Consider the following 14694-nt stretch of genomic DNA (forward strand, 5'->3'; position numbering starts at 1 on the left):
GTATTAACATCAATCAAATGAACATCCATTCCAAAATCATTACACCTGGGCATGAAGTTTCAACAGTCGCACAATCTCATAACAGTCATCTTGACTTCCACAATCAAAACTTACCATCATCTGGCTTGACTGGCATTCGGCACACTCGTCTGCACATATTCACAAAGCCGTTAAAATACTTTTCCAAGCTTTCGTCGGACTTTTTATCAAGCCTAGCAAATGCTCTGAATTGATTCCAGTCAAACTGATGTTTCACAGGATCAAAAATAATTCCAAAAGTAGACACCACACGATAAAAATCAGCTTCTTCTCTTCTTGTCCATCTAGGCAAGGAAGAAGCAAGATAGTGAGGTGACTACCCCAAAACCCCCTTAGCTTATTGTTATTTCAAAACAGAAGAGCAGTAGTGGTGACACACAAGGCTCAAATGAGGTTTAAAGAAAGATATTACTGGGGAACTCACTTTTGTCGTTTTTCAGTTATTATAGCTTCCCTTTCTGCTTCTAGTGCCCTCACTTCTTCCCGAGGCCGACGTCTCCTGCGGTCAGTCTTCATTAGTGCCTCTTGCCTCATTTGTTGCCTTTTATAGCTGCGCTGATAGGCAGTAATGAGGCGACGCAGACGGGTAGTCAGGGTTGAAGTGTTGGGCCAGTAGAGTTGGCCTAACTCAGCATTGCTTTCACTGTGTTTGTCTAGAGAATAGAGAAGCATTTGTGCACCGCAAAACCACCACTGAACATTTCAAAGTTTCTATGACTAGAACTGAATTGCTGTTTTATCAGATAAAAACATATGCCTCATTAATACTGGTGCATAACAAATTAGAAACAGGATAACTACACTGGCAGAAAATAAAAAATAGAACCCAACCATCCAACTGTAAGAACTCAAGAAATGCTTGTGAAGCATCTAGAGATAACCATCAAGCATTACTATTCAATGTTATAAATGCAAACATATTATGAATACCGTATTTAAATTAATGCAATGCATCTTTAAATGTATCACTAAGAAGATCATTCTGCCTCTGAGGAAACACCTATGCTTATGATTTCCCACTTTATTATTCTCACTCAAACTTGGCAATTTTCCTTCATGCTGAGGAAACAACATATCTATAACTTCCAAGATTATCTCGGTAAAAACATCAACGGCTGCATTATGCAACATCCGGTCTTTATCATCACAATTTCTACTACGTAATTAGAAACCCAGAAAGCCATAATGTGGATTATTCAGACACAGCAAATAATTGTTTTGAAAGATGTGAAGCATGAAAGGATTTGGCAGTAAAAAGTTTACTGCAGTGTTTTCCCAAAACAGAACCTATCCCCTCATGTTAATATAAACAGTCCATCTTTCACTAAATTATCCGTTTTTGCCTTTTTAACTGCTTTGCTATAGTCTTACTTGAATGTATTTCTATGGACTCCTCTTTATCTTCTGGAGGTGAGTTTGCAAATTCCTTGGAGAGAAGACAGAAGTTTTAGTTTTCAGTTTTGACCATATGTTATCATTTCAGGAGAAGAATATGTCATCTCTCAAACACAGCAGCAAACAATCTTTGTAAGGTGTGTTTATCTGGTAGCGATCAAACTTCAGAATTCCACATTAAGATAAACACAGAGAATCGGTTATCGTTACATACATTTGTAATTACAGAAAGTTCAAGTTCTTACATCAATCTCATCCTTGAAAGGAGTTCTGGTTGGCTTATATTCTGGATCTTCATCCTCTCTGTCAAATTCACCGCTACAAAATATTTCAAAGAAAACATGGCAAGAAATACATTGTGTTTGAGAGGGGTCTGATTTTCTGGACAAAGGCAAAAAGCTACAAAAGCCATCAATACGATGTACAAAGGTACAGATTTATATTTCATGCTCAACTGTGTAAACAAATCTATGCACTTTTTACATCAAATGATGACTTCAGTTCCTCAGGCAAGATCTAAGCAAAATATGACATATGAACTCATGCCAACATATATAATGCTGATAAAGTTTATTAATTTTTTCATGTCCTCCTTACCCATCACCGCCATCTGCTAACATGTCTGTCCCTCTCTGTTCAGCAGCTATGGCCTTTGCATCAGGCATGCCAACCCGTTCCAGAAAGCACAGCGCTGGATCAGCTCGCATAGAATTGTACTTCTCATAACCTGCATGCGGAGCGGGAGACGGATTTTTTTTTTTTAAAAAGCCTTGACCAGCAGTGAATGGAATAGGTTTAGGCAGTAGAAGTACAAAGTTATGGATTCACTTATTTATTTTTAAATAAAACAAAGGAGCTGTCAATGTGCTGGAAACAACCATTTCATTCATGTAATGAAATTTTTCATGTTGGTAAATTCCATCAGCACAGAAACATTTTCACATCAGTAACATTAACAAATAGTAGACACTGAAGAAAGCATTCAATTTAATGTCTTTATAAGGTAAAGTGAAAAAAAAAAAAAGGGTGAAAAACTTCTTGAAGTTTCCTATATGACATTCACAGTGCTTCTCCACATTCAACACTCCCTACTGGAAATGCGCAGATGTGAACGGAAACACACACACACATGCATTTTCTATAGCTCCAGCCCTGCTGGAACTCTCAATGTAGGCTGCAAAAATGCTGTATACATGGGTTATACGTAAGGCCAACGAACCTGTCTTATTAGGTTTAGGATGATGCATGTCAGCAAGATGACACTGCTCCCTCTATGGTTTTCAAACTGCTGTTTGCTTTTTTACTGCCCAAGTTGACTAGATGGAAAATGGCAGATCCCAACAGTGCACTGCAGGAAAATGATTTTTAGACTAGACTTGCCTCAGCTGAGCCCACAAAACAGAGCTGCTGTACATAGGCAGAACAGCACAATTCAATTAGGATTTGTACTACAACACACTGCTCCTAACTGCTGTAGAGCCTCAAGCCAAACTGTAATCATGAAAGGTTTTATAAGCCATCATTCTCCCCTTTAGTCAGGCTGGGCTGCTGAGAATACCTCTGCGACCTCCAGAGAATTGGGATTATAATCAGGAATCGCTCACTGTATATATCATGCCAGCTCTGCATCCCCAGCCTTTCAAAGTTAACAAGGCTGCATCCCACTCAAGGGAGCCGGGAGTTCTCAACACTGACATTTGTGAAATATTGCTTGGAACAAAGCCCAGGAGGCACTTGTACAGATTAATAGCAGAGGTTAAGCCCACCGTCCACTTTGACACTGGTTGGCAGAGTTAGCAAGTGAAGCAGTGCTGGAAGCAAAGTTTATGGAGATCTATCTTACTATTTGGCTATTATTTAAACAAATATGGTTTTGTTTTATTTACAGCCAAGAAAGTAATGTTTTCTTCTCAAATGTTCTGCAAACATTTAAAAACAGCATCTGATATTTACAGCTCATATTAGGTTTTTAATGCAGGCAAGGAAAAAAGGGAGATACAAGCCAACAGTTCTTTGGAACAATACTTGTTAATATTATGACTGAACAGTCCTACACACAGAAAGCTTTATAACTGAGTTTTGTTCAGAGTGAGACATCACTTACCGTGTTTGAATACTCCAATTAAAAGGGATTTATCCGCCTCCTTATCCCACCAGTCTGCAGGAACTTCAGCATGGAATGGCTCGGGTATCCATACATCCACTTCACTGTAAAGACAGCATTATTTACATTCTCCAAGATATTACTAGACAAAGATTTTTATTTTTTTTTAAAAAGTAGTCCACGCTATTTAGTAAATATGAATTTTGAGAGGGGAAAAAAACCCTAAAATACAACACAGAAATTGAAATACCCGGAAAGATAATTAGGGTGATTAAAAAAAAAACAACAAAAAAACCCAACCTCCCCGCCCCAAAACCCACAACAAAAAACCCTAACATTAGCCTGTTTTGGGAGTGGAACAACAATGGTTATCCAAATATGATTCATTTAAGGTCTTAGTATACATTTTTTTTTAAATTTTTTAAACTGAGATAGAATAATCCTTCAATATTAGCAGAACTGAAAATCCGCTTCTGCCATTTCCCACATTGTTCCCTCCCCCAAGAAAATTACCCACGGCGCTTGATAAAATAATAAGGCTGCTTGAGAATAGGCATTTAAGAGATAAAGTGTGACAACTATTAAACGCTGCATTATTATAGTACGTGTACTTTATAAAAGCCAGTGTCATAAAGCAAAAAATAAACCTGCACTTGCACTAACCTTGAGTCAGCACCCTCTAAGATCTTGTCTGCTTGGTCCCCTATAACTTCTTGTCGTAGATAGTAGAGCATGCGGACACGCAGCAGGACCCTGGAGAGGAAGGCAGAGGGGGGAAAAAGTTCTTAACTTCAGGACTGTTTGCCAACAGTGGCTTTTGGCAGCTGCTGCTGTTCATCCATCATCCTGCCAAGGCTGATTAGCCATGCTGTATGGTAGGCTTGAAGCGTGACAGATGGTGGCACATAATCACCTCTGTGTGGTGCTTTCTGCTGGCTTCCAACAGGCCTGCCTGGCAACCGCTTACACTGCACAGAGAGGGACCCAGCTCAGCCCGGCCCCGGCGCATTTCATTTAGTTCTACCTAGTGCAGCTTGTGAAGTTTAGACACGTACTCTACCACTGCCTCTGAAGTATTGAAGCAAGTTTGTAAACAACTGAGCAGATGGCTTTCAGTAACTGTTCTGCTTCATTATCTCATAAAATTTCCTCAGCTGCTGCCTTAATACCATTTTTGGAAGCACATCAGAAGTTGTAGGAATAAACGAGATATAAAATCTGGTTTTACTACCTTACAATAAACCCTCAATATGGAATGTCAGGTTTTTCAGATTATACAACTTTTTGCTTCCGAGAATGGGGGGGAGGGGGGGGAAATAATCCCCCATTTCCCTTGGGAGATATTAACTATTTTTACTCTTTAGAGTTGAAATTGCTATTTAATTTTACCTGTATGCACAACCTAACTGCTACAAGGAAGTGAAAAATCTTCATTGCCCATGTTTGTTTTTCCCCATCTCTGCAATACTACAGTCATTTTTGGAAGCGTTGCCAGGTGTTGTGGTCACACTTGAAGCTAGCAGGAGAGAGAACGGCAGACTCTGGCTTTTCAAGGAGATTAGAAAAGAGGTCATCTCTGTAGAAAAAGTATCTACCTGAAAATAATCCTGCTCTCTGATGTTTACCCAATTCAGGGCACCCCCTGCTGCCTAGTTCACAAAGTAAAACCAGTACCAGCTAAAATGGAGATTACCCTGCCTGCCCTCACTGTACCCAAATCCTTCAGGGCAACTGTTGACTTGCTGCTGCTCCTGAAGAGCAAGGGTGACCTGGGAGGCAGTAATCTGATCACCCACTTGCATGAAAAATTTAGACCACCACCACTTTTGAGAGCTCCTCATCAGAGATCTGATGCAACCGGAGCAACACCCGGGTTTACATGTGTTATTCAAGCAAACCTCGGAAGAGGAGGAATTTGAATGAAGGTCATGTCTACAATTCAAAACATGTCAGACATGCTTCTTTTTGTATGCATGGTAACTGGGACCAGTAAGGTGTCCCTGCTCCCTGTGTGGCTATGTAAATAAGCTGTTGAGGGTCTCCATCATCTTAGTATTAAGCAATAACAGCTGTTACATCAAGCTGAAGAACAGGAGCAGGAAAAAAAACCAACATCAACCAAAAAGCAGAGGCGCTCTGCACCTTTCAGGAGTCCTATGCATTGAAGCAGCATACATGTTACATAAGGACAGGACACCAGTTCTTACAAAGCCAACTGCTACTGCTACCTTTTGAAGGAAATGACTCAGATTATTAATTGGCTTCCACCTCTGTTTGATTTTACCTGGGCTAAACATGTTCCTTCTACAATTCACTTAGTCCTGGTGGATCTGGGAAGTGAAGGAAAAAGGTAGCAACTGAAAATGTTCCTGCACATTTATCAGTCTTCCCGATCCTTGTAACTGTTCTACTGCATTATTACAAAAGCAACACTTTAAAATTGAATTTAAGTCTGATCTGCAAACTGATATAACAAGTAATGAGGACATGTTACCTGGGAGATTAAAATAATGTTACAGGAAATAATGTAATTACTTTAAGAGCAAGTGAAATGTAATAACAGACCTGAGTTAACAGTTTAGAAAAAATCAGAAAGAAGTTTATTTGGATGTGCACTTGCTAATGTAATTCTATAAGTGTCTGCTTTCACCAGCTGAGAATTAAGCTTGGTTATCATCTGGAAACAAGCTAATAAACCCCTTAAAATGCCTTTTTTCCTTCACATCACACCCCCTATTGACAGGCCACAGGTACTTTTCAAATCAGTAATTTCTTACCAATAAACAGTATTAATAAGACATAGTGTCTATTTAAAAAGTAATGACGACCTTTCAGTAACACTGCATTACATCTGTATGGTATATATACACTGAAGAGTATAAATTTAAAAACTAAACAAAATCCCTCAAACCCAAAAAGCTAACAGCCTCTTCCCCCCCCAGACCACCATATTTTTGGGACAAGGGTTAGTTTCAGTGTCTACAACAAAGATAACAGTAAGCAAAACTGAGATGGAGAACTAGGACATCACCAAAGGAAGCTGACACAAAAATAACTAAGACATTATAAAACAAAAGCTAAAAGAATTTAAGAGACATTCATGCAACAATAATACAACATAACATCCAAATCAAAATACAATTATCTTTATCCCCAAAGGCTTTCAGTTTAGTAACATGTTTAGAATTTCAAAAAATCAAATCAGGGCACTGATTCAGGTAAGAAAGCTTGGTGAGAAGTTTCATCTCAAACAAAGGAGAAAAGAAGAAATATTCTGTATAATGCGGAGAGCAAGAAAGGAAGGGAGAAAAAGAACAAAGAGAAGCGATACGCCCACACAACAGGTGAACTACTATATGAAACTCTGGAAACTAAGAAGTGGGCATTTGAGATTAACATATAAGGAACAAAACTGTAAGGACATCAGCCTGAGAGACCCCACAAGAAGGGTAAGAAACAAACAGCTTTTGTTTAAAGATAGCCAACTGTCAAGAGAAATAGACTTAGTGTAGGGATATAGTCTTTCCTTTATATGGTAAAAAGAATAACCTCATCAGATTCCATTCTTATTTAGTAAGTAGAAAACAATTTTCTTCAGAACTATGTTTCAAGCATTCATCAGTCACACAGAGCTTACAGAAGTAGGCAGATATCTGTTAAGATTATTATCCCCAAATTAAAAAGTAATAATGGCATTTACATCCTATTAAACGGCCCTGTGTTCTATTAAAAATATCCAAATGAAGTTGTGGACTTTTCAAAAGCATGTAGCAAAAAAACCTCTAAATGAAATATTTATTAATACTTACTTATTACAGTGATGTTTGAGATGTTTCCTATAGCTGTCTTCTTGAAATAATACATCTGGATTACAGGTTGTGAGCCAGTCGGCATCTTGCAGCATTGGCTGTGAACTCTGGGCTTTTACTTTCTTGCCTTTCCTCCCTCTGGGCACTGGTGCAGACAGACCTACATAAAACCCCAGTATTTCTTATACAATCTGAATAGAAAAGCTCTCACCCCAAACTGTATTACAAACATACATTTAAGGCTAAGTATCACTGCTATATTAATTCCCTTGCGGGCAACACAACCACCAAAAACTGAACAGCGACATAATTCAGTACAGAAAATTGCAAGTAACAAAATCAACCAAAACTTTTATGCAAATTTATGTGTCAAGATTTCAAAAATTCAGAGCGCTAGCCAGAAAATGGTGTTATATAAATATTTCTTGTAAAAACTCTCATGAATCTCAATGGCCATAAGGAAATAAGCTTTCTAATTTACAGCAATTTGAAAAAGATTAACTCCAGCAATAGGTGCCACTTAAAAATTATGCTAGAACACTTCTTCAAAGCTCATTTAAGGGAAAGCGCACTGCATCCTGTGAAGTGTCTGAGGGAGACTTCCCCTTTAAGTATGGACCAAGTCAAAGCCCACCTTACTCATAAAATCTGACAAGATCCCACGACATGTCAGAATGGCTATAGTTTAAACTAAATACACAGCATGACTGAAGCAATTCTTTCCTATTTACTAGCATCATTATTTAATTGTGGTAGACATACCGGAATGATTAACCAAAGCTCGAGTTTGCCCATCTGCAGTTGGAGTGATCAGATCCCAGATGAAACTTTTGATATTTTCATCCCCTTTGTAATGATTAAGACAATATACCAGGATAGTCCGGCAGATGGTTTCTACATCTTGTTCTGTTAGCTGACGTTTATAGCGCCCATGTGAGAGGATGTCAGTCCACCGACCCCAGCTATAAGAAAAATACATTCAATACAGCAGTCAGGACACTGTTATTTTAATTTGTGACTTTCAGTTTAACTCCCGGTACCAAGCAAGCTGGGACCTCCTGTGTTAGCACTAATGCCTTTTGCATTTGCAGGTTACGTCAGGGAACACAACCTCCGGGACCAAAGAGTTAAGAATGTTTATTTTACAGAACAGGCAATAAGTTCACTGCTCATAAAGCTGCACTTAAACATTCAAAAAGTACGTATGTTTAACTCTAACGGTCCCAGTAAACTACGAATAGAAAATTCAACCAATTCCTACAATCATGGGATTTGGGGAATCATTCTTATGTTGATCCCGAAAGCCATTATTAGCAATTGTTGTGCAAAACTTCATAAAATAAAGATGGCCCTTCTGAAGCCCACCGTGGTAGCAGTCAAATATAACCACTTGCTTGAAAAGAGATAAAATTCAAATTGGTAAATCCAATGGGGGAAACCACGAAGTATCAAACAGCTGAATTTAAGTGGTGCCGAAATACCAGAATCTATGTTAAAAACGTCTAGACTGACTGTTGATTTCACAACCACACTGTGCTTTACAAACATACTTTGTTACTCTCCACAGCACTTAGAAGTGAGAGATTAAACCTGATAACTCAGGAATTCTTTACACTATCAGAAACCAGAAACAAATATTCCGCCATCACAAAACTACCTATCTTACTAGTGAGCTCATAGACACCTGTGAGACACTCAGATACTTTAAGCTAAATAACACATAAATCATCAACTTATAGATATAGCAACTTAAAATCCCACTGGCATGTATACAGCTTAATGAGGTAAAGGCTACATAGTAAGAGATTATGTGAACACGTCCAAATGAAGGATGAGTGACTTACTACATATATATCATTTCCATATTTTCAGCTCTTTAGCCACAATCAGTGTATTTAATCTGCATACCCTTACCCATAAACCAACAAGTTCTTCTCCACCCTGAAACATTCACTTCTTGCATAACCCTGTGATTTGTCCTGAGGTCTGCGGGGCTTTGTGCTAGGCTTTTCTTCAGAATCACTTTCCAGGTCTGAAAACTCCATCAGTTCATCCTCTTTGACTGCACTGTAGAGTCTGGTTTGCTTTCTTACTCTTGGTGTATCAATAACTAAGTTATTCTAAAACGAAAGTGAAAATGCAGAAATTTAGTGGGGGGGGGGGGGGGGGGGGGGGGGGGAATCTTCAATTTAATTTTACTAGGAACTGTCATAAAGCTCTTACCCTTCCATTTAAAGCATCAATATCCAGCTCAGCTTTCTTTGCCCACTTCTGCCAAAAATTAGGGTCATCCAAGGAAATGTCTGTCCTGTTCCCAGATGCAACAAAACTAGCCTAGTAAATGTGAAAACACATGCATTGGTTTCTTAACTGTATGCTACAAAGAATACCTGTTTTCACTGGTAAATATACTACTTCGGGTTTACAAAGCGGTAGTTTCAAGAAAGAAAAAAGGTAAGCCTGTTAACTATCATGAACGGAAATACAGATACCCCAACATTTGTGAGGAAAATATCTAGACAAGTACATTGAAAAATTAAGTTGACACAGAAGGCAATTTAATACTACTTGCATCTATCCTGGTCACATTTTACAAATTTTGCTCTGAACGTCAATGCGCACCTTCGCAAATGTTGAGCCTTTTCCTTCAGATTCAATAGTAATTGTGTGTGTTCGCCTTAAGAGAATCTGATCAATATCCTCTTCACAAAACTTAGACCCTTCATCTTCCTCATCCATCAGAGCACCATATGCCCCCTTTCGAAGAAGATCTTCTATTTCTTTCTTAGAAAGCTGTTGCACCTGTAACATGTAAGGGAGGGTTTGGGGGTTTCTTCTGACATCAGCCAGTGTGTACACCTGACAGCATAATCAGACTGACTGTTCGTTAACTTAGCATTTTAAGAACCGAAACTCTAAGATAATGTGGTGTTGGTCAATTAAACATTCATGCTGAAATCACCTCTAAAAGAAGAATATGGACAACACAATTCTTACGGTGAAGTTATACAAGTGGTTTAAGTGATTTGATAATTCACTATCACTGAATCCCTTTACTTTAGCTCTGATGACTGCTAAACTCCTCCTGGGAGCAGATTTAACTTACTAACCTGACAAAAAGCTGAAGCAAAAAAAGTCCAAAGCAAAAAGGATACGCCACAAAAAGCTGACTAGAGGAACTCCAAAAAGTGCCAGGATCAACATAATGTGAAGAGTGGAATGATGAGCATGGAGGAGGATTGAGGGTACAAGACTCCACCTGCCCCCTTTTGGCAATAAGTGAGCCATTCGATAGGCTGAGCCAGTTCATGTAAACTTGGCCCTTAATTAACCCTACTTTAAAATATATGCCGTACTCCATCTGAAAACCACTGCTCTCCAGCCAAAACACAAACAAGTGAGAAAAGTGTTACACATTCATAGCATTTGCTGACCATGCACCTTAATATATTAATTCTCACCCCATTTGTAGCGTTTTCTCTTCCGCTCATAGATTGTAGCACAGCCTTATCAAGGCCAAGCTTCAAGCTAGCTTTGTCAAACATTTCCCTTTCGTAAGAATTCCTTGTTATCAACCTGTAAATTTTCACTGATTTGCTCTGTCCTATTCTGTGACATCGTGCTTGAGCCTGAGGAAACAAAGACAGATACTCAGGTACAGGTGACAAAAGGAAGAAAAAAACTTAAAATAATCAAGACAGAGAACTTACTTCAAAAGTTATTGCTTTCAATATAAATAATAAACTTTAAGCTTTCAAGAGAGGGACAATGGATAATTTCTCTTGTAGGTGAAGAAAGTTTCACAGCAAAAAGGCAAAGAAAAAATTTCAGTAAAATCATCTCCTATAGTATTACCTGGAGGTCATTTTGGGGGTTCCAGTCTGAATCAAAAATGATGCAGGTATCAGCAGCAGTAAGATTAATGCCCAAACCTCCTGCCCTTGTACACAGCAGGAAAACAAACCTATCAGAATCAGGTCTTGAAAACCTGTCAATAGCTGCCTGACGCAAGTTGCCTCGTACTCGGCCATCAATTCGTTCATATGGGTACCTAAAATACAGACACATTGTAAGGACAACTTTACTGCAATGGCATTGTTTCTTTGCAAGAATACACAATTTGAAGAAAAAGGAAAATGTGCTACTACAGGGTCAAATAGAACTACAGCAAACTGAGTGACTGCTCCTGTACCCACTAACTTAATTGGTGGAAGACATACTACTTTGTCTCCTGCCTTGCATCTTTTGACGAAGAACAGACTTTCACTCCAAGGAATGCAATAAACATTCAGGCTTAAGTTAAAAAATTCTAGAGCCAGCAAAACATTCGACTGAGTAAACTAAGAGGTTTAAAGCTCTCCATGCGAGGTCATTTTGCATTCACCCAAAAGGGAAATCTCAATACTTGCAACTTCCAGGTATGCTTTTCCCTTTAGTCAGATCACAACAGAAAATAGCATAAAGTGTTTGAATTTCATCCCTTTTTAACACAGATTACTCAGAGGTTAAATACCGTGGCTGCTGAGGAAAGCACAGTTTATTTAGAATTGCATTATACTGTTGCTCTCACCGTCTTTGAATGAGGTAGTCTTCCAGTATGTCCAAGCAGCGCACCATCTGGGAAAAGATAAGCACCCTGTGGCCACCAGCCTTCAGTTTTGGCAGCAGCTTGTCAATCAGTACTAGCTTGCCAGCAGCCTGGATCATTGCCTGGAGCTGAAAATCTGGAGAGTCGGCATTGTGTGTTTCTTTAAACTCTTCCAAAATTTTCTCTTCAGCACCTGCAAAGATTGGACAGCAATACATGAACACTGCAAAGGGTTTTATTAATCAACAATGAGCTCGCCTTCAATACCCTATAGAAATTGCAGGAATGTTGCAAGCGTTATGTAAATAAATATTTATAAAAAATATTAAGTTTAAATTTAAAGCAAACAGATACACAAATACAGCATAAATAACAAGTGACTTTGAGCACTTCTTCTTTTCCTCTTTCAAACAGGAGTAAACCCTTTCCTAAATAAATTCATACAACTATTTGATGCACATAATTTAACGAAAAAATAAGAAAAAAGTTGAAAAAGTAAAACATATTCCTATTGATCGAATCAATTTTCTGTCCTTTTTTAAAATTCAACATGATGATAGAAAATTATCTCATTGCCACAGGAAAATATAAGGAATACAAATCACATTTGATGTCTGTGCCTCCAAATTCAACCTTAAACACATGCATGGCCTGGACCTGCTCCTTCCATTATTAATTATAGAATCAAAATCCAAACAATGAAAAAACTAATTTCAGGAGGGAGAAAATAAGCAGCTGTGAAATTATTATTTTACCTTCTATTTAGCTTTCTTTTCTCTCAATGTATTTTTTTTGTTCAGTTTGCTGAAGCTATCCAATGCATATTTTCTTTCCAAAATTATCAAAAGTTCTTTCTTGCCACTCTTTTTGCCTATGAACGATATGTACAGCAGCAAATGTTTTCTTGTACTGCTTATTACCTCAAAACTACAGACCACATTCAAATTTTCTCCTGAACCTCTATTATGCTTTTATTCCATTTATTTACGTCACTTCTGCAAACAGGGGACTATTCCAAGAATTATCAGATTATTGTTCTTGGCTACGTAAATGTTAGCAATCTTAATTCTAAGCTTATTTCACATCCATATAACCCCTTTTTCAGAGCAGTCTTTTTCAGTCCCTCTGGGCTTTTTTTTTTTGTGGGTTTTTTTTTTGTGTTTGGTGTTTTTTTTATTTTCTTTTTGTTTTGTTATGTTTTTTAAATTTAGTTTATAAATTATTTCTGGTTTGTATAGCATTCAGCTTCAATGTTGCTTTTGTATAACACAAAGAAAGGTGGGAAGGTTGGGGAAGGGGGTAAGAACCGCTTACTGACAGGCATCTGTTGAGCATCCCTCTCATATCCCAGTTTTACATAGATGCCTGTAAACAAACACGCAAACGCACCCTCCCCGTGTGACTGCTGGTTCAGTGCCTACTGTAATGTGGTGTCTTAACTGGATACCACCCTAAGCAGGCTGACAGCTTCGTGTTACTCAATACACTTGCATTACTAGCTTTTACAGAACTTAATGGACTCAAGATGTGACCACAGTTGAAGGTAGTTTTACATTCCTGAATTTTCCTTATCTGGATTCCCTACTCCAAGCATTACTCATCCTAATGGCTTGCACATAAGAAAAACAAACCCATGTGAAACTAGTACAGTCAGACACCCCTTCAAGTTCCCTTCAGTCATACCACTTCCCATCTTGTAAAATAGGCAGAATTTCGGGTAGTAAATCTCAAATTCTGTACTGAGCTCAGGCAATTTCAGGATACAGTAGGCTGTCAAGAAGTTCATATACAGTAATTTCAGTCATCTTTCTTGGTTACATCATTGATTTCTTACTCAACTGTGATATCCAAAATTTAAGTTTCACTGCTAATAAAGTAAACCAATAAGCAAACACGGCATCTGCAAAAGCAAACCACCTAAGCCAAACACACCACAACAAACCCACCAACTAATGAATGGTGAATTTTCAGTATGAGTTTGGTCTCAGCAAGACCCACTTCCCTAACAGACCATGACCTCCAAAACTCTGCTCTTTCAATAACCCTATCCCAGCTAAAACCGGTAAGAGACTGCCCTGTCTTTTTCATTTCTACTTGAATTGCAATTAAGTGATGTACCTTGAGTAGCCTGTTGCCAAAAAGTTACTCAATGTAGTGCCTGCAGAGGTCTGTAACACCAGTTCCTATCCTAGCTGATTTTTTAGTAGCAGACGAAAGGAAGTTATTTGACTGTGTGCTTGGTCGGTCAGGGAAACCCCCACTTCCACCCCTAATTAGGAAAGGCTTCCAGGGCTCAAGAGGGCGTAAGGAACAGAGTAAAAAACCTTTCCAGTGTTCAGCACTGTAGGATATGTAAGTACAGAGGCATACCCCACTGCTGGCTCTTGGAGACAGAGAAAGAGGAATGATGTATAATCATACTTGAGAATGGTTGCTAGGGAGAAAACAAGGAGTCCAGCTCTAAGAAAAATGACAATGCTTTGCCCAACTTGGTTGGAGAATACACAAAATGCAGTAACTCCCTCTAGAAATCTACTCAAATACAGTCTCAGCAGACCACCATTCTCCCCTCCACAGAACAGATCTCCCGATCAGGATATAAACAAAAAAACTACTCCACATTCAACTCCCTACCATACTACTTCCATCATATAACCTTCTGTGGCTCTTAACTGAAGATTATCTAGAAGACTTGCTTGCAACTTTTATGCAAAACAAAACATACAGTGTGTACTGCTTGCTCACAAAACCTGTGATTT

At 38.5% G+C, this 14694-nt stretch overlaps 1 protein-coding gene across 4 annotated transcripts in view; it reads right to left on the reverse strand.

Moving 5' to 3' along the window:
- Positions 1 to 14694, reverse strand: part of CHD7 (chromodomain helicase DNA binding protein 7) — a 133476-nt gene that overhangs the window by 10401 nt on the left and 108381 nt on the right. For all 4 annotated transcript variants that reach the window (XM_075416096.1, XM_075416097.1, XM_075416093.1 and 1 more), the window contains exons 16-30: positions 11918 to 12128; positions 11203 to 11398; positions 10809 to 10976; positions 9970 to 10149; positions 9571 to 9681; positions 9262 to 9467; positions 8110 to 8309; positions 7348 to 7507; positions 4202 to 4291; positions 3539 to 3642; positions 2032 to 2161; positions 1680 to 1752; positions 1411 to 1465; positions 464 to 692; positions 115 to 323 (exon numbers count right to left, since the gene is read on the reverse strand). In XM_075416096.1, coding sequence (XP_075272211.1) covers positions 115 to 323; positions 464 to 692; positions 1411 to 1465; positions 1680 to 1752; positions 2032 to 2161; positions 3539 to 3642; positions 4202 to 4291; positions 7348 to 7507; positions 8110 to 8309; positions 9262 to 9467; positions 9571 to 9681; positions 9970 to 10149; positions 10809 to 10976; positions 11203 to 11398; positions 11918 to 12128 — 2322 coding nt within the window. The remainder of the gene's footprint in view (positions 1 to 114; positions 324 to 463; positions 693 to 1410; positions 1466 to 1679; positions 1753 to 2031; positions 2162 to 3538; positions 3643 to 4201; positions 4292 to 7347; positions 7508 to 8109; positions 8310 to 9261; positions 9468 to 9570; positions 9682 to 9969; positions 10150 to 10808; positions 10977 to 11202; positions 11399 to 11917; positions 12129 to 14694) is intronic.

Source organism: Opisthocomus hoazin, chromosome 3 (genome assembly GCF_030867145.1).
Source record: "Opisthocomus hoazin isolate bOpiHoa1 chromosome 3, bOpiHoa1.hap1, whole genome shotgun sequence".
Taxonomy (NCBI): Eukaryota; Metazoa; Chordata; class Aves; order Opisthocomiformes; family Opisthocomidae; genus Opisthocomus; species Opisthocomus hoazin.